The 25,511-nt window shown below is 39.2% G+C and overlaps 1 protein-coding gene and 2 pseudogenes across 1 annotated transcript in view; all 3 read left to right on the top strand.

The window, feature by feature from the left end:
• Nucleotides 1-262: 262 nt before the first annotated feature.
• Nucleotides 263-25,511, top strand: part of ANKRD31 (ankyrin repeat domain 31) — a 246,018-nt gene continuing 220,769 nt past the window's right edge. Inside the window, 3 exon segments of the mRNA XM_006901438.1 lie at nucleotides 263-366; nucleotides 7,241-7,314; nucleotides 13,113-13,222. Coding sequence (XP_006901500.1) covers nucleotides 263-366; nucleotides 7,241-7,314; nucleotides 13,113-13,222 — 288 coding nt within the window.
• On the top strand, nucleotides 9,798-10,488 carry LOC102868231 (annotated as a pseudogene).
• Nucleotides 10,516-11,381, top strand: LOC102867825 (annotated as a pseudogene).

Raw genomic sequence — 25,511 nt, 5'->3', positions numbered from 1 at the left:
TGCACGCGACACGCGGTTTGGACGTGCGGCGTGGCGCACCGCTGCCGCTTCTCGGCGGGAACAACACGCGAGGGCGGCCTAGCTGCTCCGGCGACCTCTCTGCCCTCCGAGCGCCCTCAGCCCGCGCTGTGAGGTTCCCCCTCGCGCCGCGAGTTTTATTATTATCATTATTTAAACGCACAATTCCTCCTATTAGGCCGCTTTTTTTTTTTTTTTTAAAGGAGGGACTAGAGAAGTTGGGGGAATCCTATTCCTAGTGAAGATGGAGGAAAGCTCCCAGGCCTTAGACTGGGACAGCGATGAAACCGTGATAGAGGGGTCGGTGTCGGAGAGCGACCTGGAAGAAGGAGAGCTGCCCTGGAGAAGGTGACGGCCATTAAGACTAGAATGTGGAAAAAAAAACAAAAAAAACCCCTAGAACGTGTACGACCTCGTGCACCTCGCCTGGGCACTGGCGGGCATTACCTGTTCGAGGTCGGTAGAAGTTGGTGCCAGTAGGTCATATGATTGCAGGCAGAGAGAACCCAAGCGGCGCCGTCGAGCCTAAATCGTGCGGTCCAGTCGGAAGTGACCCCATAGCTCACCCTCCAGCGGGTTTTTAGAGACAGGAAATCGCTGGAGATATGGCCCATCTTGGAGGAGCTGGTGGATTTGAACCCTTTTGGTTGACCTTGCAACTCCTTGTTACTGAGATCCCTAAGTTAAGGACTTGTAAATAAATAAACAAGAAATTATTCTCCCAGCTCTGATTTAAGACATACAGTAGTCATAAATGGCTTCTTTGCAGTTTTCCTCCTGGGCTAGGGCACCCCCAAATGTTGAAACTCACCAATTGCAGATTGTTTGGATTTTTACTTCAGCCTCCAGTTAGTTCACCTGCCATTGTTTTATTTTCAGAGTTCAATATTCCTTTCATATTATTCAATATTCCTTTAAAAATATAAATTTCCTTTAATATTCTGCCAAGAATTTTTAATCATAATAAGTATAGAAATAGGGACTAACTCAATCTTGACTGATCAGTTGGCTTCCCCTCGCCCAATTTGGATTCATTTTTGAGTATTCTTTTATGTTGTTGTTATTGTTTAATGCCGTTGAGTTGTAGACGACTCATAGTGACCCTATGAAGGAACAGCCTGAGCACTGTTCGTACATAGTTTCCAGAGGCAAGCCATTTTGGAAGTGCTGTGGAAAGACCATCCTTTTATACGTTATAAAACTCCTGATTTTGCATTGATTCTGACTCCTAGTGAACTTCCATTGTGTCTCTAAGACTAAATCTTGACAGGAGGAGACTGCCCGTCTTTTTCTCACAAAGCATTTGGTAATGAACTACTGACTTGTCTCATTTGTATAATGCAATATGTTACCAGGGCTCCCTTCATACCTTACAGCCCAAGATTTAAAAAAAATACCCTTTCTTCTTTATATTGGCACAGAGATTCATTGAGAATCTAAGCAGAGCGGGGACTGAATGTCAGAGCTTTGTTTGTGTGGTTTTTTTTAATCTTTGCCTAATTGAATGCAGTTCATAAATGGCTATTTTTCCTTGTACAAATACTTTGGAATGAGAAGCACAGGTTCTAGTAAAGATCCTTTAGGCTCATTATAAGATTTTGCATAGTTAAGTAATTCTTAAAGTGTGTTGTAGCTACTGTGGTCTTTTTGTTAAGAACTAAGAAAGGCTAAGGTATATAGTTTGAATCCACAAGCTGCTCCACAGGAGAAAGATGGACAGTCCCGTTTTGTGTGGTTTACTGCCTCTGAAAACCTGGAGGGTCAGTTATGGGTTCTAATTCTGTGGTATACAACTACAGCATGAAAACCTTTCATGACCAAATGTTTTGTGCTGTCAAGTTAGAACCAATCTGTAGCTGGTTCTCCTGTGGATTTTCAGAGGAAGTAAATCACACTGGAGGAGATTGCCCATCTTCCTGTGGAGCATCTGATGGACTTAGACCATGTGTCTTTAGGATTGCAGCATGTCTTGCCATTAGGCCACCAGACCAAAGAATTAAGGTCTTTGAATTGTTGTGTTGACATAGAAAAATCCACCATAGAATCCAAAAAGAACAAACAAATCTGTCTTAAATATAGCTAGAGAGCTTTCTAGAAGCAAGGGTAATGAGCCTTTTTCTCACTTGGGCATGTTATCTGGAGGAGCACAGTTTTATTTTTTTTACAGAGGGTTAGTTACTATGAGCTATCCCAATTTGATAGCACTTAACAATAACAATATCTGAAGCAACATCCTAGCATTTTTTTTTCATCCTAGCATTTTTGCAGTATCTTTTTCATCAAAAGGATCACTGGATACAACCCACACTCAAAGGGTGGGGTTACACAGGGCAGTCATACTCAAAGTCATCATTTTAGAGATTGCCTACAGGACTGCACATCTTTTAGTATTGTAGAATTACTGACTTTTAAAAGGTATAATAGTAATGGCTATTTTTTAAAAAGCATAATTATTATGGTTTATTGGAAAGAAGTAATTAATTATCTTTTGTTGTTATTTTGTGCCGTCAAGTCACCTGGGACTCATAACAGCCCTATGTACAACAGCCCTAAATCCTGCTTTATCCTGTGAAAATCTTACTGTCTCCAACACACCTACCCCCATTACGTCAGTCACTGAATCAATCCATTTCATCGAGGGTCTTTGTCTCTTTCTCTGTGCCTCCAACCTCCCAAGCATGATGTCCTTCTGCAAGAACTAGTTCCTTCTTGCAACATGCCCGGAGTATGTCAGATGAAGCTTCAGAATCCTTGCCTCCAAGGAGTAGCCTGGTCTCACCCTCTCTAGGAAGAACCTGTTTATTCTCCTTGCTGTGCATGGTATATTCATTACTCTTCTCCAGCATCACAGCTCAAAGGCATCAATTCTTCTATCATCCCTAGTTATTGTCCAGCTTTCTGATACATAACAAGTAATTGCAAAGACTGTGGCGTGGATCAGGAGCACTTTAGTTTCCAGACTAACATCTTTGCTCTTTAGTACTTTGGAGAGGTCTCTGACAACAGACTTTCCCAATGCAATTTGTCTTTTAATATCCTGGCTCCTGGTACCAAGAGTGTTGATTGTGAAGCCAAGGAATCTAAAGCTGTCAATAATCTCAATACCTTCACCATCTTTCATGGTGCTGCGAATCAGCTCAGTGGTGAGAATCTTGATGTTGTGCTTCAATCCATGTTGAAGGCTGCAATCCTTAACCTGCGGCAAGCACTTCAGGTCCTCCTCAGTTTCAGCAAGCAGGGTTGTGTCATCTGCACAACACAGATTTTTGATGAGTCTTCCTCCAATCCTAATGCCACATTTCTCCTAGAGCCCAGCCTCCCAGATAGTCTGTTCTGCATATAGATTGAAAAGGTATGGAGATAGGACACATTCCTGGAGTACGCCCTTCCCAATTTTGAACTGTACAGTGTGTCCTTGCTCTGTTCTGACGACTGCTTCCTGGCCCAAGTATAGGTTTAGCATAAGCATGATCAAGTGTTCTGGATTCACGTTGTTCTCAGAGTCAGCCACAGTTTCTTGTGATCTACACAGTCAAATGCTTTTGCATAGTCAATGAAACAGAGATAGACATTCTGCGTTACTCATTGGTACTCTCTGCTTTTAGCCAAGATCCATCTAACATTAGCTGTAATATCCCTAGTACCACAACCTCTTCTAAACTCAGCCTAAACTTCTGGCAGTTCTCTGTTGGTGTACTTTTCCAGTTGTTTTTGCATCATTTTCAGCAGAATCTTGCTTGCATGTGATATTAATGATAAGGTATCAAAAATAATTCAAGAAGGGAACTCTGGTGGCCTAGTGTCAAGAAGCTGTGCAGCAATCCTGAAGGTGCATGCTTAGAATCTACCAGATGCTCTGCTGGAGAAGGAGGGCCAATCCCTTCCTGTGCCTGTCAGATCTGATTCAACGGTACATAACAAGAAGAAAAAAATCCAAAGGAGGTCAGGAAGGGATGATTATAGAGGAAACAAGACTTACTATGAATAGATAATTGTTGATCCTAGATATAGATACACTATTTTCGGTTTCTCTCTTTCTCGCTAACTTCATTTGAAATTATCATGGTATTTGAAATTTTCCATTAGCAATAAAAGAAACCATCTCCCCACAAATAAATAGAGAATCTCAATACCAGATCATATAAACATGCCTTAGAACAGATTATTCCCCTTTGCGTGATGAGTAACTTCTTAGGTAGAAAAGATGATATTTAAGCCTACCAAGTACTTACCATGCTGTATCATTGCTATTTCTTAGTTTTGTATCCCTCACTAGATTCGAAGGTTCTTTATGATAAGATTGTATCATCTTTCTCCTTATTGATTTGGTGCTTCCATGCTTAGAAGTATACCTGAAAATGAAAGGAATTCTATTATTGTATGCTATGTACATTCAGAGTTAACCCTAGGATTTAATGTGATTGTCTCTTTGGCACAGAGGAATCAAAAGAGAGAGAGAGAAAAAGAAGGTCCATCAGCACTAGTTCCTGATGTGATTCTCTGTTTAAAAAAAGTGTTGTTATTTGTTCCTTATCCTCAAAATTCCAAAAATAATAACAATATTTGTAAAAGTGAACATGTCATATGGCTGTATCTTTATATTTTATCCTTGGTAAATTTTTAATTAAAGTGTACATTTCTCTCAGTCACTCTGAGTAATATAGGCAGTATCCTTTCATAAAGACTTGCAGCCTGGTAAGCCTGATCTCTATCCTATAAATCAGAATCAACTCCACAGTAGTTGGGACAACTATATGTATCTCTCTGTCCAGAGCAAAGATGAAGGAAGAAAAAAAGGCAAAGATGCTTAGAAATAATTAGTTGTAAAGACCTCAGCCTCCATGACTTTGTAGTGAGAAGGACTAAACATCCCCTAGGGAACTCTGGTGGCTTCTTATTAAATGCCGTTGAGTCAAGTACATATAGTTCATAAAAACCCTATGAGTGACTGAGCTGAACTGTCCTATCCCATGCCATCCTCATAATCTCTGACTCACTGAAGGCTATTGTTGCGGTCACCATGTCTCCTTCACCACCCTACCACCTTCCCAAGCATAATGTCTTTCTCCAAGGAATAGCAACTTCTAGCAACATGTCCAAAGTTTATGAGATGAAGCTCTATCATCTTTGTCTCCAAAGGTCACTCTGGCTGTACTTTATTCAAGACATTTCTGTTAGTTTGTTTGGCAGTCCATAGGATCTTCACTACTCTTCTCCAAAACCACAGTTCAAAGGCATCACTTCTGTCATCTTTATTATTGTCCAGCTCTCAGTAAGTGACTGACAAGACCATGGTTTGAATCAGGTACACCTTAGTCCTCAAGCTTATATCATTACTCCTCAATTATTTGGAGGGATTAGTGACTACAGACTTTCTTAGTTCAATATGTCTCCTAATCTCCTTACTTGTGGTACTGAGTATATTGCTTGTGGATCCAAGGCAAATGAAGTTGACAGTCTCAATTCTTTCTCCATCATCATTATGTTGCCTTTGGGTCCAGTGGTGAAGAATTTTGTTTTCTTAATGTTGAAATGCAACCCATATTGAAGGCTGCAGTGTTTAACTTGCTGTAATAGCAAATGCTTCAAGCCGTAACTTACACCAAGCAATTTTGTGCCATCTACATAATGAAGGTTATTGATGAGTCTTCCTCCAATCTTTTTATTTTATTTTATTAATTTTAATGAACAGAGATCTTGGATTTTCATTCATTCATTGTTGCACTTTTTTCTTTATCCCCCACCCCCAGTTCGCTCCTCTCTTTGAAAAGCAAAAGATAAACCTCTTCGTTGGTATACAGTGCCCCCAACCCCGACCCTGCCCCCTCCTCTGCCCCAAATGCACTCCACTATGCAACCTTAATTCTGGATTCCTATAATAATCGTAATATGCTATCATATACCACTTTTCAACTGTTCTCTCCCTCATCTGTTTCAATTCAGTATATATAATCTATCCAGTTTTTCTCAGTCTTATCTCAACCCTGGTGTCAGTCACTTTCTACAACAGTGGCACTATGCAGTATTTGTCCTTTTGTGACTGAGATATCTTCCTCCAATCTTGATGCCACATTTTTCTTCATAGAGTCCAGCTTTTTTAATAATTTGCTTAGAATATAGATTAAATTGGTATTGAGAAAGGATACAACCCTGATGCATGCCTTTAATAATTATAAACTATGCAGTGTTCCCTTGCTTCGTTCACACACAGCTGTGGCATCAGAGATATCATTGCTAATATCAGTTGGATCTTGGCTGAAAGCAAAGAATGCCAGAAGAATGTCTGTTTTTGTTATTGACTATGCAAAGTCATGTGAGTATGTGGATCCTAAGAAATTCTGGCTGACATTGTAAAGAATGAAAATTCCTAAACACTTGATTGTGCTCACATGAAACAAGGTATTGTTCCCTTGCTTTGTATGAACAAGAACTTCTTTGTCTAGTTATAGGTTTCACAGCTTTTTCTTTGGTGTTTTTTTTTTTAATTTTAGAGGAAGCCACCTTTCTTTGTCCTGAGGAGCTGCTGGTGTATATGCATCCTTTGGTTTCACAGTGGAATGTGCTATGGACTATGCTATCAGAGCTCTCAAAGCTAAACAGTAGATGAGCCTGTCAACAAAACAATAACTTCAGAAAGACACTTCTTAATGCTTAGAATAATTCAGCCAAGATCAAAAGGGTAGATTTGCCGGCGATAAAGCTCTGGTGGCCAAGTGCTGAGTTGTCCTGCAGTTTTAATGGCATGTGGTTCAAATCTACCAACTGCTCAATGGTAAAAGGATGGGCAGTCCCCTCCTGTGTGATTTACTGCCTCTGAAAATCCACTGGAATGTCAGCTATGGAGGGTGCATGACAACAACAAACCTCAGAAAGCAGAAAATGGTAGGATAGAAGGATTAATGGAAACAAGAATGGCAGGGAGGGATCTAAAAGAGTGTGATTACATTGTGGTTCTTGTATTCCACATTATAAAACAAAATGTGTATGAGTTGTTGAGTGGAAAACCAATTTGCTCTGTAAACATTCACGCCAATCACAATAAAAAGTAAGAAAAAAATTAAAGAAATACAAAGTTTACTTTTTTGAAAAATATTTTTATTATTAACGTAATGAAGCATTTGAGCAAGTTTAAGTGTAAAATATAAACTATTAAAGTGGTAGCCTTTAAAAAAATAAAAATAACAATCTGCGCTTCCCCCACTTTTCTTTTAATATTTGAAAGGTTTCTCTTTGATCAAGATGTATCTCTGAGATCTGAGTCTAGTCTTCATCCTGGTAAAAATGGAATGTGCAAAGGTAAGACATGATACTTTTCAGTAATAATTTCTCTCATTTCCAAAATTTTATTTCTTTAACTTTTTTGTGTACTTCTTTAAGTGAATAATATCTCATCTGATACTTCAATGGCAAGTGCAAGTTACACTTTGGAGTAGTTTTTCTTACTTGTAATTGGAAAGGACAGAGTGCAGTATTGGTTTCCAAAATGTGTTCTTATGATATACAGAACTACTAGTTAGGAGTTAAGAGTTCTGTTCTAGTATTCCAGCCAAATATTTTTTCCTTTTCTTTCTCAACTGAAGACCTTTGTTATTTTTTCTAATTTTTGAGAAGTATGCATTTCCTCCTAGTTGATGATTCATAACCTTGAGACATAAAGATGATAGTTGTTATTATGATGTGATACCGAGTTGATTATGACCCATAGTAACGCTATGAACAATGGCTCTGAATCCTTCCTTTTGCTAAGTCAGCCTCATCATTTCTGACACACCTGACTCCATTACCACAGCCACTATGTCAATCCATCTCATCCAGGATCTTCCTCTATTGTGCTGACCTTCTACCTTTCCAAATATGATGTCTTTTTTCCAAGAACTGATTCCTCCTGGCAACATTTCCAAAATAGGTGAAATGGAATTTCAAAATCCTTGCCTCGAAGGTGCAACCTGGTTTCACCCTCTCTAGGAAAAATCTCTTTGTTCTTTTAGCAGTCCATGGTATATTTAGTACTCTTCTACAGCATCACAACTCAAAGACATCAGTTTTCCTCCTGTCATCCTTAATGCAGATCATCTTTTTATTTCCTAAGTGCTTGTGCCAAGAATGTTTATTGTGAATCCGAGCAAGATGAAATTGTTAACAACCTCAGTCTTTTCTCCATCTATCATGATGCTACCAATTGTTAAGGAATTGAACACATATAGACAGAAGAGTTAAACAAGTTGAACAGAAGAATTCAAAGGACAGACAGCTTGGGAAGACAAAGTAAAGTATTATAATGTAATGTGCAAAGAGGAATTAGAAAATCAAAAGAGAAGATCTCGGTCATTATTTCTCAAGCTGAAGGAATTGAGGAGCAAATTCAAGCCTAGAGTTGCAATACTTAAAGAGCCACCATGGTCCCATGGTAGATAGAGAAGAGATTGAGATTGTTAACAATTTCAGCTTGCTTGGTTCCACCATCAACAGTGTTCACATCAGCAGACAGGAAATCAAAAGACAATTTGATTTAGGAAAATCTACTGTCAGGGACCTCTCCAGAGTGCTGAAGAGCAACAGTGTCCATCTAGAGATGAAGGTGCCATGGTCTTTGTAATTACTTGCTATATATCAGAGAGCTGGACAATGAATACAGATGACAGAAAAAGAATTGAGGTCTTTGAGTTGTTGTGCTAAAGAAGAGTATATTGAATATACCTTGGACTACCAAGAGAACAAACCAAAGCTATCCTGGAAAGGGTGAAACCAGCTCCTCCTTAGAAGCAAGATTTTGAAACTCTATCTCACATACTTTGGTCATGTTGCCTGGCAGAACCAGTCCTTGGAGAAGGACATCATGCTTGGAAGGGTGGAGAGAGAGAGCACAAGAGAGGAAGACCCAGGATGAGATGGATTGACACAGTAACTGGGGTAATTGGGGTAGGTGTGTCGGAGACAGTGAGATTGGCTTAGGATAGGGCAGAGTTTGGAATGATTGTGTATAGGGTTGCTATGAGCCACAGTTGACTTGACAGCACATAACAACTTAGGCAGACTATTGAATGATCCAGGAAGCATAAAAAAAAAAATCAAAGGTATAAATAGAGTCAATCTACCAGAAAAAATTGGGTAACACAGAACAATTTTGTGACATAGCATCAGATCAAAAAGCAATGGTAATAAGAGAGGAAGTTCACGCTGCTCTGAAGGAATTGGCAAATAATAGGGCCCCAGGAATTGATGAAATACCAATTGACATATTTCAAAAACATGCATCGCTGGACGTGCTCACCAATTGTACTCAGAAATCTGAAGGATAGCTATCTGGACAACTGACTGGAAGAGATCCATATTAAAGGTGCTCCAAAAGAGTGTGGAAATTATCAAAAAATATTGCTAATGTCCAGTGCAAGCAAATTCTTGGTGAGGATTATCCAAAAATTACTAGAGTCTGAACGAGCTCCGTGGAGGCAGAAGGGTCCTAAGCATTGTGCAGGGAGCACGTTCACTCTGCCAGTGCCCCCTGCTCTCTGGTGGCCACAGCAGGGCACACCCTTGGGGCATGCTTAGGCTCGGGCACAGTGACAGTCTGTCTGCTGCCACGGGGAGCTACACTGCTACACACGGACCCCGGGGCAGGACACACAGCCACCTGGCAGCCACGGACAGGACACAAGGGAGCAGCTATGTTACCATTTCTTCAGATTGGTTTCTCCAACTTTGTTGATCCTACCAGCCTTGCCAGAGAGATGCTGTTAACCCTTGTTGCACTGTGCTCATCAGAGTATGTTGAATCAGAGAATGGGCAGATGAATGTTCAGAAAAAGCTGACCATGTACCCTCTGTGGGACAGCACTTTTGATGCCCATGTCAACAAAGGGAGAGTAATGCAAATCATTGTGAAGGGCAAAAGTGGGGACCTCATATTTGAAACTACTGTCGAGCTCTACTCCTTGGCTGAGAGATGCAGGAAGAATAATGGGAAGACAAATATGGTTAGAACTGAAACCTCAAGGCCGAATGCCAATGAACGCAAGATACTTTCTGAAAATGAGTGACAGGAAGGACCTGAATGAGTTAGAGGCTGAGGGCTTCTTTGCTTTGCATCACCAGTGAAGAGCCATCAAGCAGGCCAAAGTCCACCATGTCAAGTGACACGAGTTCACCGCCACCTTTCCCCCACAGCCCATGTTTTGTTCCGTTTGCCATGAGTTTGTCTGGGGTCTGAATAAACAGGGCTACCAGTGCAGACAATGTAATGCAGCAGTTCACAAGACGTGTATTGATAAAGTGAAGTGCACAGAATCTGCTATCAATAGTCAAGAAATCATGTTCCACAAGGAAAGGTTCAAAATCGACATGCCCCATTGATTTCAAGTCTACAACTACAAGAGCCAAACCTTTGAGCACTGTGGGACTCTCTTGTGGGGATTGGCAAGGCAAGGACTGAAGTGTGGTGTATGCGACATGAACGTGCACCACAAATACTAGACAAAAGTGCAAGAAAAGCTTTAAAGATATGTGGATGATGATGTGGAGTATACCATGGTAGAGAAGAGACGCCTCTTGGTGGCCTGGGAGCACCCCTTTTTAATGCACATGCTATGTACATTCCAGACCAAGGAATACCTCTTTTTTTGTGCTGGAGTACCTCAGTGGAGGAGACCTGATGTACCACATTCAGATCTGCCACAAGTTTTGATCTTTGCAGAGTAGTGTTTTATGCTGCTTAAATTATTCTTGGCCTACAGTTCCTTCGCTCCAAAGGAATTGTCTATAGGGATCTGAAGCTAGATAATATCCTATTAGACAAAGATGGGCATATCAAAATAGCAGACTTTGGAATGTGCAAGGAGAACATGTTAGGAGATGCACAGACGAACACTTTTTGTGGAATGGCTGACTGTGTTGCCCCAGAGATCTTGTTGGGTCAGAAATAAGACCATTCTGTTGACTTTGGGGATCTCCTATATGAAATGCTCGTTAGTCAGTCTCCTTTCCATGGACAAGATGAACAAGAGTTCTTTGACTCCATCTGCATAGACAATCCCTTTTACCCACGATGGCTTGAGAAGGAAGCCAAAGACCTTTTAGTGAAGCTGTTTGTGAGAGAACCTGAAATAAGGCTGGGAGTGAGGGGAGACATCCGTCAGCACCCTTTGTTTCAGGAGATCAATTGGGAACAACTTGAAAGAAAGGAAATTGAACCACCTTTCAAGTCTAAAGTGAAATTACCATATGACTGCAGCAACTTCAACAAAGAGTTCCTCAATGAGAAACCCCAGCTGTGCTGCACTAACAAAGCACTCATCAACAGTATGGACCAAAACATGTTCAGAAATTTTTCCTTCCTTAACCCAGCGATGGAGAGATTAATATCCTGAAACCTGTCTCCAGAGACACAAAGGAACTTGGCTTTTCTATCTTAACTGGTTCAAGCAAGTGACACTTCTTGGCTTCCTTTTTCACCTTGTAAAAAAAGAAACACATCAATAAAGACTGAGACCTTTTAGTTCCTCATGTGACCTTTCTCTGTAGAAGAAACCAACTCCGCTAATGAAGAGGCCCTCCCGTGTATTTCCTGACATCTTTCACAGATGTTTTGAAATGAGGTCATTGGCCATGGTGGTCACATTTGGCCTGATTTCAGACCATACCTGTGATATTTACTTGAAAGGTGGTTATTCAGATTGTGAAAGATTTGAACACTTAAATCAGTCAGTGTGCTGAGCATTCAGAGGCTTAGTGAAGCAAGATTCAAACTGAGTGGAAACATCTCAAGACTCAACAGCACATTCTCCATGTAGGAATGGATTTCATTGAGCCACAGTCAAGTAACCACTAACCCATTCTGTGTGTATCTGGGCATTGTGTAAATAGTTCTGGGAGAATGGGAAGGCATGAATAGTGACAAAGGTGTTCATGGGAATTCTTCACAATAAACATAACTTATACTGTGAGATTTACAGATCCATTCATTTTAATTAGCCATGATCATCACCAGAAAGAGAAAAATGTTAAGTGGGAAGAGCTCTTGTCACCTATGTGGGAGGTTTAATAGAACAAACACCCACCCTGGTTATCTTGTCAACATGGAAATTAAATGTAGAGTCCACCAATGATAGCATTGTTTGACACCTCAAATTATAACAAGAAATGAAGTACTTAAACTAAACCCAGTCTCTTATGACACTGTCAAGATAATTCCATGACTCAATGAGTCTTTTAAGGGCCACTCATTTGCAGTAGTCAGTCTCCTCTGATTATCATTCTGGCTATGTGTTTTTAAAGTATTTGTACTGTGTCTATATTTTCATAAAATGTTATGACTCAATGACAAAATGATGATGGAATAATTAAAAAAAAAACCCAAAACCCAACAAAGAAAAAAAAAAGTGACTAGACTAGTACATCGATAGAGAACTGCCAGAAATAAAAGGTAGGTTTTGAAGAGGTTGCAGCACTAGGGATATTACTGGTGATGTCAGATGGATCTTTGCTGAGAGAGTACCAAAAAGATGTTGTTTTGTCTTTTATTTACTGTGCAAAGTCATTTGACTGTGTGGATCACAATAAATTGTGGCTAACATTGAGAAGAATGGAAATCCCAGAACATTTGATTGTATTCTTGCAAAACTTATATCTGGACTAGGAAGCTGTAGTCTGAACAATTAAGGGAACATGGCATGTTTTAAAATAAAGAAGGGTGTGATTCAGGGATGTGTCTTTTCTCCATACCTATTTGATCTGTATGCTGAGCAAATAATTCATGGGGCTGGATATTTTTAAAAGGAATGTAGCATCAAGATTGAAGGAAGACTTATCAACTCCTGCATTATGCAGATGGCACAACCTTGCTCACCGAATCTGAAGAGGACTTGAAGCATTTGCTGTGGAAGGTCAAGGATTACTTCCTTTAATATGGATAGTAATGGAAAATCAACAATTTGCGTTATGCAGATGATACAACCCTGCATAAAAGATGACATAATTAAGAAATTATGCTATACAAAATTCTTAAGTGACATTTTTCATTGTTAATAGAATCCTTGTCTCATTGTCTAAATGGAATACTAAAACTGTTATAAGTAATTTACAGCAGTATTTCATTCTAGGCATACCTTCTCCTGAAATTCAACTTGGGTTTAAACTCAGAGAGCATGCACAAAAGGAAATGAATGAAAATAAGATGTTGCCTCTTCTTTGTGAGGATACATTCTTACAGGTATGTAGAATATTGATTGAATGCATAATAATTTAGGATTAGAAATACTATTCCTAAGAGTGGCTGATTATTGATAATGCTTTTTGTCTTATTTTTGCCTGCGTCTTTGCTTATTCAGTTTTTTCTCCTTTCTTAACCAGTCATCTATTTCATTGCCACTTATTTTAGGAGAGAGATTTAAAATATTTTCTTTATCTTTACTTATGCCTTTTTTGTTTTTTTCCCTTTCCGGTAGAAGTATGTAGATAAGGAGAACAGGAAGATTAAAATCTGATTTAATAGTTACGATTTTCCTTTAATTGTATATCGGAGATCATAATAAATATATGATGTACTAGTCAGTTTATATAATTTGAGTTTTGGTTCATTATAAAAGTTCTCGTTCCCTGTGTGTTTGTATATAGAGGTGCACACATATCCTAAGAATTTTTATTTATTTGCTATTTTTAATGGAAACACCCTGGGAAAAGAGAAAAGCATAATTCACTTAGAACTTTTAAAAATTTTGTTTTCTTTTATGCTGGTTTACTTACAAAGTTCGTAAAGTTCATGTATATTTGCATGACTTAAATTAAGCAGAGATTTAAAAAAAAAATTTAAGGAATGGGATGCGTGAAGGGAAGTAGGTTTTAATAGTAACTGACAGCTTTTCCTAAGTATACCTGTGAAAGTGCATTTAACATTTTACCCAGGAAAACATAAAAGAAGAATTTAGCATACAGTGTTTCCTTTTTTGAAATTGAGGTATCTGTATTTTCTTCCTAGTATTCTTTCTAATAATTTGTTTAAAACAAATTTTATAGCATCTCAAAACAACTATGAGATATCATCTCACCCCAGAAAGAATAGCAAAATTTAACATAACAATGAACATCAAATGCTGGCGAGGTTGTGGACAAACTGGAACACTTACTCACTGTTGGTGGGAGTATAAAATGGTGCAACCACTATGGAAGGCTGTAAAGCACTCTCTCAAAAAGTTGCAAATAGAAATACTATTTGACCCAGAAATTCCACTACTGGGAATATACCCCAAAGAGACCATAACTGCCAACCAAGCAGAGACATACACACCCATGTTTATTGTGGCATTGCTCGCAATAGCAAAGAGTTGGAAACAACCCAAGTGCCCATCAACAAATGAATGGATAGAGAAGCTGTGGTATAGTCACACAATGGAATACTATGCAGCATACTATAGAATATATAGAATACTATGAAAAATAAGGAACTCATGAAATACTATGAAAAATGGATGACCCTGGAGGACACTATGCTGAGTGAAATATCTTAGTCACAAAAGGACAAATATTTCATAGGGCCACTGTTGTAAAATGGAACTGACATCGGGGTTGAGGGAAGACAGAAAAGGAGGGGAGGAATGATATATATTGCATTGAAACAGATGCGGGAGAGAACTGTTTAAAAGGGAGATATGAATGGGTATTCTTGTCAATACAGAATTCTAGAGTCAAGGCTACATAGTGGACTGGACTTGGGGGGGAGGGATGGCGTAACAATGAAAGAGGTTTTCCTTTACTTTTTAAAAATTTTGTTCTATCTATCAATCTATCTATCTATCTATCTATCTATCTATCTATCTATCTATTTTTGTTTAAATTTATTATTAATTTCAATGAAAATTTACAGAGACTTTGGATTTCCATTTATCATTGTTGTACTTTTCTCCCCTCCCAACCCTCTCTCCTAGTACACTACCCTCTTAGAAAAGTGAAAGAAAAATTCTTTCATTATCTTACAAACCCTCCCCCAGGTCCACTCCACTGTGCAGCCTTCTCTCTGAACTCCTGTCATGATAAAAATACCTAATCGCAGATCTCTTTTAAACAGTTTTCTCCCTTATCTGTTTCAATGCAATATACATTATTGAACCCATCTTTCTCAGTTTCCCCCCAACCCCGATGTCATTCCTGTTTTACAACAATGGCACCGTGCAGTATTTGTCCTTTTGTAATGGAGATACTTCACTTAGCATAATGTCCTCTGGAGTCACCCATTTTGAATAATACTTCATGAGTTCCTTGTTTTTCAATGCAGTGTAGTATTCCATTGTGTGGATATACCATAGCTTCTCTATCCATTCGTTTGTTGATGGCACTTAGGTTGTTTCCAACTCCTTGCTATTGTGAACAAAGCCATAGTAAACATGCATGTGCATTTTTCTTTACTTTTCAAGGAGTAGAGTGAATGGGGGGAGAGAGTGGGCAGGGAGAAAAGTGCAACAATGTATGACTGGAAACCCTAAGTTTCTGTAAACTTTCATTTGTTGTTGTTATGTGCCATCATTTGAGTTGCTTGCGACTCATAGTGACCCTATGTACAACAGCCCTAAACCCTGCTCTATCCTGTGCCAATCGCATTGCCTCTGACACACCCATCCCGATTACCCCAGTCACTGAATCAATCCACCTCATAGAGGATCTTCCCCTCCTGCGCTGTCCTTCCACCCTACCAAGCATGATGTCCCTCTCCAAGCACCTGTCTCTCCTTACAGTATGTCCAAACTATGTCAGACGAAGCCCCAGAATCCTTGCCTCCAAGGAGTAGCCTGGTTTAACCCTCTGTAGGATGAATCTGTTTGTTTTCTTGGCAATCCAGGGTACATTCAATACTCTTCTCCAGCACCACAGCTCAGAGGCATCAAGTCTCCTTCTGTCCTCCCTAGTCATTGTCCAACTCTCTGATGCGTAACAAGTGATTGCAAAGACCATAGCCTGTATCAGATGCACCTTAGTCTCCAGAGTGATACCATTGCTCTTCAGTACTCTGGAGAGGTCCCTAACAGCAGACTTTCCCATCGTGATACATTTTCTGATTTCCTGGCTACTGGTGCCAAGACTGTTGGGAAAAAAAAGTAAAAAAAAACCCACAAATTTTGTAGTATCCAAGTTTAAAAATAACATTTTCCTTTGTGTAACTGTGAAATGAGATGTCATTTTTTCATTTTTTTCTGAAGCATTTGCTAAATGATTAACTACTTCAGAACAGTAGTTTTAAAGTTTATTATCATAATCATTTGAGTAGCTTTTTGTGAGTAGAACCTGGAAATCTCCTTAGTAATTTTTGATGATCAACTAGCTTGTAACATTTGCTATAGAGAGCTTGAAAAGTTAATGAATGTATCTTTTAAAATTTCAGCATTAGATAGCAGATTAACCTCTGCTGGTTATGTTGTTGTTGTTAAGTGCCATCGAGTCGCAGGCGACTCATAGGAACCCTATGAAGGAGAGTCCTCAACACTTGTGTGTCCCTCATCCTCTCTCCAGGTTCATAGGGTTTCTGGAGGCAAGCCGTTATGGAAGTGGATGCCGCTCCTGCTTCCAAAATGCTGGTTATAGGTTGGTTTAAAATTAAGTGACTTAGAAACTCATTACTAGAGAGTTAGTTTCAAGCCCTCCTAGCCCTATAGGACAGTTCTACACTGTCCCATAGGGTTTCTGAGCCTCAGTCTTCATGAAAGATGACTTCTACATTTTTCTCCTACTGAGTGTCTGATGGGTTTAAACTTCGGAGCTTTCAATCAGCAATGTACTTTAACAACTCTGTCACCAGGGCTTCACAAAATTAGGGTAAAATAGATAAAATAAATAATTGATGTTTGCCTCTTTATTCACTTTCATGAGAAAAAAATTCCTTGAGAGTAAAATGGATGTATTGTTAGGTTATTCTTACTTCTCACTTTTTTTCTACAGTAAATGTAGATCTTGTAACCCAAATCTTCATTTATAATAGTTTTCAGTTAGTAATATTTCTTAAACTGACAAATGCTGCTATATTCACTTAGATTTTGCATTTGTATGAAAATGGACCTTTAGAATTGTAACTTATCCCATAACACAAATCATGGAGTCTACTAAAGCACAAGCAGAGTTTTGGTGAGAAATGGAAAACAGTGTGTTAATTGGGAAAAGACAGAGTTGAGGATGCTATCAACAAGGTGTTCCACTGTCTCTATCAAGTTAGAAGTTCTTAGTCTCTTATAGAAGCAAGTAGGGTATTAATTAGGGTATTAATGATTTTAGAAACAGTCAGCTTTAGCTTACAGTCCTTTGAAATGTAAATGCTACAGTCTGTTAGAGGAGAGAGAGTTAGCCAGTTTGATTATCCTTGATAGTCAGCTATTCAAGATGTAGTCAGTTCTGGTTTTCTTAGATGGTTTACATCCTGACTGGTTTGTGTAGTTATGAAACAATTCTTCCTGAGACCAGTCATCTTCCATTTGACAAACTCTTAAGTTATCTTACACCTTGACCTTTTGTTCTGGAAAAACACGTTGGTCTCATCATCCTGTTTGTGAGGGTCGTTAAAATTTCCTCATTCTTTTCTGATAGCTACTTATCTGTTGGTTTAAGCAAAGTACAGTGGAATTTAGAGTAGCTTTGAAGAGAACCCATGGTAAAAGCAGACTGGGATCTACTTTTGACAAGTACGTGGATGACTCTTTCCTATTCAGGAACTTCAGTTATTAATTGTAGATGCTCCTACTTATTTTCACCTTGTGATCATAAATCTCTATATGAAGTTCTTTCATCAGGATTAGTTATTTGTCTTGCTAAGTGTAGAATGAGATGGATTGATGCAGTGACTGGGGTAATGAGGGTAGGTGTGTCAGAAACAGTAAAGTTGGCACAGGATAGAGCAGTTTTCAGGGCTGTTGTGCTTCGGGTTTCTATGAGTCGCAGGTGACTCGATAGCACATAACAAGAAGTGTAGAATCTCATTTTCAGGGTGAATAGGTCTGATGTCACCTAAAAAGGAGCATCACATCTTCTGGAAGGGCCTTTCAGTGATCTTTTGGATGGCTGTTTGCTCTTTACAAATTCCTGACACTATTCTGACAGAGTAGCTAGGCAACATCTGTGATTATTTTAGGAGAATGTGAGTTGTTGTTAGGTACCATTAAGTTAGCTCTGACTGATAGTGACTGTATGCACAACAGAACAAAACTCTGCTCAAACCTGCCTGTGGATTGCAAAAGTAAGGTCAAATTAAGAGGAGCAACCTGACATTAAGGAGAGGCCAGATCTATGGAGTGAATGAAGATAGACTCCCTTGAAAAATTAGTTTCTAGTTACAATTTTTTTCATAAATATGCATTTTTTTATAGCTTGTTCAAGTGTATTGACATTTGCTTAATTAAAACAAGCTTGGAAGCAGGAGTGGCATCCACTTCCATAATAGCTTGCCTCTCTATGAAGCTGGAGAAAGGATGAAAGTTATATAGGTGTCCAGGTCTTTTGTTCATAGGGTCACTATGAGTTGCCTACGACTTGATGGCACTTAACAAAAACAACAACAACTTAATAATACAGGTAATTATAGCAATAATAATTAGTATGGCTAGACCAAACACTCTGCCCCTGCTTTCTGCTGCTGCTTACTGTCCTCCAGGGACCAGCTAGGGAAGTGACTCATCAGCCACCAGTGAGTCTGCTCCACCTCCAGGAACTCTGGGTTCACCCTACCCTCACTACTCTTGGTAGTGGAGAAGGAAGTGCCTTTCAGGCTGCCCTAACCAACAAACTGGGGAACAGCCCTTGGGGTAGGCCTGGGGAGCTACAGAGAGTTTACCTGCCCCTGCTTCACCCCACTCCCCTTCCCCCATTCACTTCACTGGCCTTGAGGGACTAGTCAGCAGTGAGAGAAATGCCTGTAGCACCACCTGTGAGCATACTCCACCTCCAGGGATCCATCATTCTCTAGTTGACACCTGCTGGCTGCTAAAGTTGGTGGTCCCTTTGCTACTGCAGACTGATTGGTCTGCCCCACCCCAGCCCAGGAGTGAGCTGTTCACAGGCCTCCCACCATCACCTCTTCTAAATAGATACAAGAATTTAAAAATCAGTGCAAGACAGGGTACAGTCAGCACAGTACAAGAAACACTAGAAAAACATGACACTGCAAATCAGAATAACAAGATCAGTATTGAGCAGAAATATGTTGGAGGAACAAAAAATCAGGATAGGAGAGATGAAACAGATTCCATGAAGTAGAAGATAGGAACCTAAATGAGAACTTATTAGAAGGAAAAACAGAGGACAGCGAAAAGAGAAGAAAACTTGTGGAATTATGTGAAATTATATGAAACAAAACAACATATGGAATTCCAGAACAGCTGAAAAAATTGTGGAAAACCTACAACCAGGAGAAGATAACGTAGATGAATGGGATCTTCCAAGACTCAAATCCCTATGCACATCCAAAAACTTCTCCAGTAGGGTAAAAAGGGAAGCCACTGACTAGGAAAAAGTATTCAGTAATAACATATCAGATAAGGGACTTATATCCAGAATTTATGAAATACTTGAGCACCACAACAAGATAAAGGTAAATAATCCAATAGAAAAATGGGCACAGGATATGAACAGGCACTTCACCGAAGACGACATTCAGATGGCTAACAAGCACATGAAGAAATGCTCAAAATCCCTAGCCCTAAGAGAGATGCAAATTAAAGCAACTATGAGATATCATCTCACCCCAGTCAAAATAGCAAAATTTAACAGAACAGCAAGCAACAAATGCTGGCAAGGTTGTGGAGAAACTGGAACCCTGATTCACTGTTGGTGGGAGTGTAAAATGGTGCAAACCCTGTGGAAAGCAGTATGACGCTTTCTCAAAAAATTGCAAATAGAGATACCATTTGACCCAGCAATTCCACTACTGGGAATATACCTTGAAGAGACCATAGCTGACATCCAAGCAGATATATGCACACCCATGTTTATTGCAGCTTTGTTCACAATAGCAAGGAGTTGGAAACAGCCTAAGTGCCCATCAACAAACGAATGGCTAGAGAAGCTGTGGTATATTCGCACAATGGAATACTATGCTGCATTGAAAAACAAGGAACTCATGCAATATTATTCAAAATGGTTGACTCTGGAGAACATTATGCTGAGTGAAATATCCCAGTCACAAAAGGACAAATATTGCATGATGTCACTGTTGTAGAATGGGACTAACCTCGGGGTTGGGGAGAGACTGAGTAAGATGGGTTCAATAATGTATACTGTACTGAAACAGAGGAGGGAGAAAACTGTTTAAAAGAGATATGTGACTAGGTATTTCTGTCATGACAGAAGTCTAGAGTGATGGCTACATGGTGGAGGGGACCTGGAGGAGGGTTTGTAAAACAATGAAAGAATCTTTTCTTTTACTTTTCCATAATTTTTGACTCATGTACTTATAACTTGTTAGTTAAATTTGTGTCTTCTAGGTTGCAACACCCCCATGATACGTCTTCAAGGATATGTACATATACGGCTAAGCACAATTAATAACAGTGCATCTAAATTCCAAAATCAATGTCCATAATAGTCTATGTGTGTCCCACTGCCAAAGGGGCCCTTTAGAGTAGTGAGAGAAGATCTTCACCCTGAAACCCACACCGTCCCTTTTCAGCAGGAAGTAGCTAAGAGAATACGCCATCCCCTTTTCCTTATGAATCAGGGTGAAGTCTCTCTCAGGGAGGAGTGATAGGGAATGGCAAAGGACACACTGACAAAGGAGATTAATCAGAACTGGCTTTGACAAGCACTGTGGCAATTGGACAATTAAAACAGACATTCGCAGGGCGGGGGAAGAAGAACAAACTGGGGAGGAGGGTAGGGTGAAAGGTGCAGCAATGAAGGAATGAAAACCCAAAATCCCTGTAAATGTTCATTAAAACTAATAAAATTTAATAATTTTAAAAAAATTGTGGAAAAGATACTAGAAGAAAACTTTACAAGTATCTTGAAAAACAAGGAAGTTCATATCCAGGAAGCTCAGCAATCTCTAAAACAGACTAGACTCCAAGAAAAAGATCAAGATACGTCATAGTCAACTTCTCTAAAATCAAAGACAAGGATAGAATACTAAAAGCAGTACAAGCAAACACCTACAAAGAAGAACCAGTTCATCTCAGCAGAAACCATATGAACAAGAAGAAAATATTAAACATATATAGAAGGCTGCAAGAAAGCAATTGCTGGGTGAGGATCCTGTACCCAGCAAAGCTGTGTTTCCAACTATGAAGGAGAAATTAAGTCATTTGCAGAAAAGCAAAGACTTAAGAAATTAATAAACACAAGGACATATCTACAAGAAATACTGAACGAAGCTTCCCTTCACACAGAGACAGCATAGGAAAAGTATATGGACCAAAGTAACCAGCAGCAGCAGAAAAAGCAACACAGCAAAATAGCAGTGATAAAACTTGTCCTGTCAGTAATCACACTCAATCTGAATGGTTTAAACATACCAATTAAGAGAAAATAAGTAGCAGAGTGGATAAAAAAATGGCCAATCGATATGTTGCCTACAAGAGACACATCTAAGAAATGAGGAGAATAGACTGAAAAAATGAAAGGGTAGGGGGGAAAATAAACCAAGTAAATGTCATACACAAAAAAGCAATAGTAATATCTGAGAAATAGACTTCAGGATGAAAATCATCATAAGAGACAAGGAAGGACACTAAATAATTACTAAAGCCACACTAGAAAAAAAGGACATAACTTCAGTTGATATTTACACACCAAATGATACATCTGTAAAATACATAAAAGAAACCTTAAGAGACTGGACAGAAGAAATTTATAATACCACAGTAATTGGGGGCTTTAACCATTCTCACCAAAGGACAGGTAAACTTAAAAGAGACTTAACAAAGATGCAGAAGAAATAAAGTAAAATAAAATACAGTCAGCCAACTCTGTGTTAGATATGTTTATAGGGTACTTCACTCAACAAACTCAATTTACTTTCTTCTCAAGTGCACATCATACATTCTCCAGAATTGACCACATATTAGGACTCAAAGCAAGCCTCAGCAAATTAAAAAATGTTGCAATAATGCAAAGTATATAGTCAGACCACAATGCCATAAAACTGGAAATTAAAAAGAGTATAAAGAAAATAACACCTATGTGGAACCTCTGGTGGGCTAGTGGCAAGAAGCTGCACTGCAGTCTGGAAGGCATGGGGTTCGAGGCCACCAACTGCTCTGTGGGAGAAGAATGGGCAGTCTCTTTCCATGTAATTAACTGCTTCTGAAAACCTGCTGGAGGGTCAGATATGAGTTGGTTTCAACTCTATACAAACAACATGTGGAAGCTAACACCTTGAGCACTACTGGGCTATAGAAGAAATAAAAAGGTTCCTCAAAATGAATGAAAATACAACACGTCAAAACCTCTGAGATACAGTGAAGGCAATCCTCTGGGGTCATTTTATAGCAATAAGCAAGCATGTATTAAAAAAAAAAGGAACAAAAGAAAACTACTTAACACCTTTAGGAAAAGAACAATAGGCAAACCTCCTAGCCTCCAGAAGAAAGGAAATGATAAGGATTAGGGCTGAAATCAATGGGATAGAAAATAAAAACAATTGAAATAATCAACGAGACCAGGAACTGGTTCTTTTTAAAGGTAAACAAAATAGACTAACATCTGGCAAACTTAGCAGAAAGAAAGACATAATAAATAAGTCTGGTGAAAGAATTGATATCATAATAGAACCATCTCAAATGGTATAATAAAGGAATGCTATGAAAAACCATACTCCCCTAAATTTGAAAACCTAGAAGAAATGGACAAATTCCTAGAAATCCACATCCTACCCAAATTGACACAGACACATTAGAACAATTGAACAGACCCCACTTCACCACTAAAGAAGAAATTGAGCAGGTCATAAAAAGATTTCTCCATCCTGCCCTTCACCCTCGAGCCCCACCCCCACCCCCAAAGTCCTAGATCAGACTGCATCACCATTGAATTCTACCAAACATTCAAAGATGAACCATCACCAGCCCTACTTAAATGATTTAAAAAAAAAATAAAAAAACAAGGAACACCCCCGTTCTATGAAGCAAGTATAACTCTAATACCAAAGCTAGGAAAAGACTAATATCTCATTAATTTAGATGTTAAAAAACCCCAAAACACAAATCCTAAACAAAATCCTGGTCAATAGAATGCAACAGTTCTTGTTGTTGTTATGTGCCATCGAGTCGCTTGCGACTCATAGCGACTCTATGTACAATAGCCCTAAACGCCGCTCTGTCCTGTGCCAATCGCACTGTCTCTGACACTCCCATCCCAATTATCCCAGTCACTGAATCAGTCCACCTCATAGAGGGCCTTCCTCTCCTGCGCTGTCCCTCCACCCTCCCAAGCATGATGTCCCTCTCCAAGGACCGGTCTCTCCTCACAACATGTCCAAAGTATGTTAGATGGAGCCTCAGAATCCTTGCCTCCAAGGAGCCACCCGGTTTAACCTTTCCAGGACAAATCTGTTTGTTTTCCTAGCAGTCCATGGTATTCTCAATACTCTTCACCACAGCTCAAAGGCATCAATTCTCCTTCTATGCTCCTTCGTCATTGTCCAACTCTCTAAAAAAATATTAATTCACCATGACCAAGTGGGATTCATAACAGGAATGCAAGGATAGAAAACATAAAATCAATTAATGTATTCCGTCACATTGATAAAGCAAAGAACAAGAACCACATCTTCCTATCAATTGATGCAGAAAAGGCCTTTGACAAGTACTCTGACAAGTACTGAGTATCCTACAGAGAGCCAAAAGAACAAATAAATATGTCTTGGAGAAAGTGCAACAAGAATGCTCTTTATAGGCGAGGATGGTGATGTGTTTTCTCACAAACTTTGGGCATTTTGTTAGGAGGGGCTATTCCTTGCAAAGGGAGATCATGCTTGGAAAAGATCAGTGAAAGTGAGGCAGACCCTCAACCAGGTGGACTGACAAAGTAATTGCAGCAAAGGACTTGTGTATATCAGAGATGATCATGGTGGCACAGGATAGGGCAAGATTAAAATCTTTTGTTCTAGGATCAGTGTGAATTATCAGTGTGAGTTAACTTGACTTAACAGCACCAAAAAACAACCTATGGTCATCTGATAATTGACAAGGAAACAAAACTTGTTAAGTAGGAAAATAATAGCCTCTTTAACAGATGGTGCTGGCAAAACTGGACATCTGTCTGCAGAAAATTGAAACAGGATGTACATCTCATACCACACACAAAAACCAACTCAAAGTGCATTAGAAACCTGGCAGTAAATCTCAAAACCATAAAGAGAAATGATCATAAGAGAAAAGATAGGAACAAATTTAGAAGACTTAGTTTAGGGTATAAATGGGGAGGACAGGTGGCCTGGTGGCAAGAAGCTGTGCTGCAATTCTGAAGGCACATGGTTTGAATCCACCAGCTCGCTGCTCCAAGGGAGAAGGGTGGACAGTCTCCTCTCGTGTAATTAACTGCCTCTGAAGACCTGCCAGAGGGTCAGCTATGCGTCAGTTTCAACCTGACGTTACACAATAACGTGAAATAAATAAGCTTACAAAAAGAGCCAAAAATGCACAACCAGGAGAGGATAAAATCGACAACTGGGCTGCTGCTGCTTGTTATTTTTTAAATTGTGATTTAAAAAAAAATTTAAATTTATTTTAATGAAAGTTTACAGAGACTTTGGATTTCCATTCATTCATTGTTGTACTTTTCTCCCTGCCCACCTCTCCCCCCAATTCGTTTTTCTTTTTGAAAAGTAAAAGAAAAAATTCTTTCATTGTTACTCAGTCTTTTCCCCCAAGTCCACTCCACTATGCTACCTTCATCCTGGACTCCTTTCATAACAATAATATCTAATCATATATCCCTTTTAAACACTTCTCTCCCTCAACTGTTTCAGTAATTTTAATGAAAGTTTACAGGAAAGTTAGACTTTCATTCATTAATTATTGCACAATTTCCTGCTGCCTGCCCCAGTACCTCTTATCCTAGACCATGTCTTACATATAATGTCTAGTTATAGATCTTTTTAAACAGTTCCCTCCCTCATCTGTTTCAAAATAATATTCATTATCCACTTTTTTCCCTGTTGTACTCCCAACCCCCCATGTCAGTCCTGCTTTATAACAGTGGTATTAAGCAATATTTGTCCTCTTGAGACTAAGACAGTTCACTCAACATAATGTCCTGCAAGGTCACCCACGTTGTCTAATGTTTCACCCATTTATTCAAAATAAAGAAAAAAATAATTTTTACAATTTTTCAGTGCTGTATAGTATTCCGTTGTGTGAATATACAATAGTTTTTCTATCCATTCCTTTATTTTTTTTAATTTATTTTTTTAATTTTTGTGTGCGTGTACTGTCAGATCTGATCTGACTGGTACAGGAGGAGATTGTCCCTCCTTCCCTGGCAGAGCATCCAGTGGATTCGAACCGTGCACCTCTGGGATTTTTTTTTTCTTCTAT

This window comes from Elephantulus edwardii, unplaced genomic scaffold (assembly GCF_000299155.1).
Source record: "Elephantulus edwardii isolate Elephantulus edwardi_28Jun2011 unplaced genomic scaffold, EleEdw1.0 scaffold00326, whole genome shotgun sequence".
Taxonomy (NCBI): Eukaryota; Metazoa; Chordata; class Mammalia; order Macroscelidea; family Macroscelididae; genus Elephantulus; species Elephantulus edwardii.
Note: the sequence above shows the minus strand (reverse complement) of the source record. Positions and strands in the feature narration are given on the sequence as shown.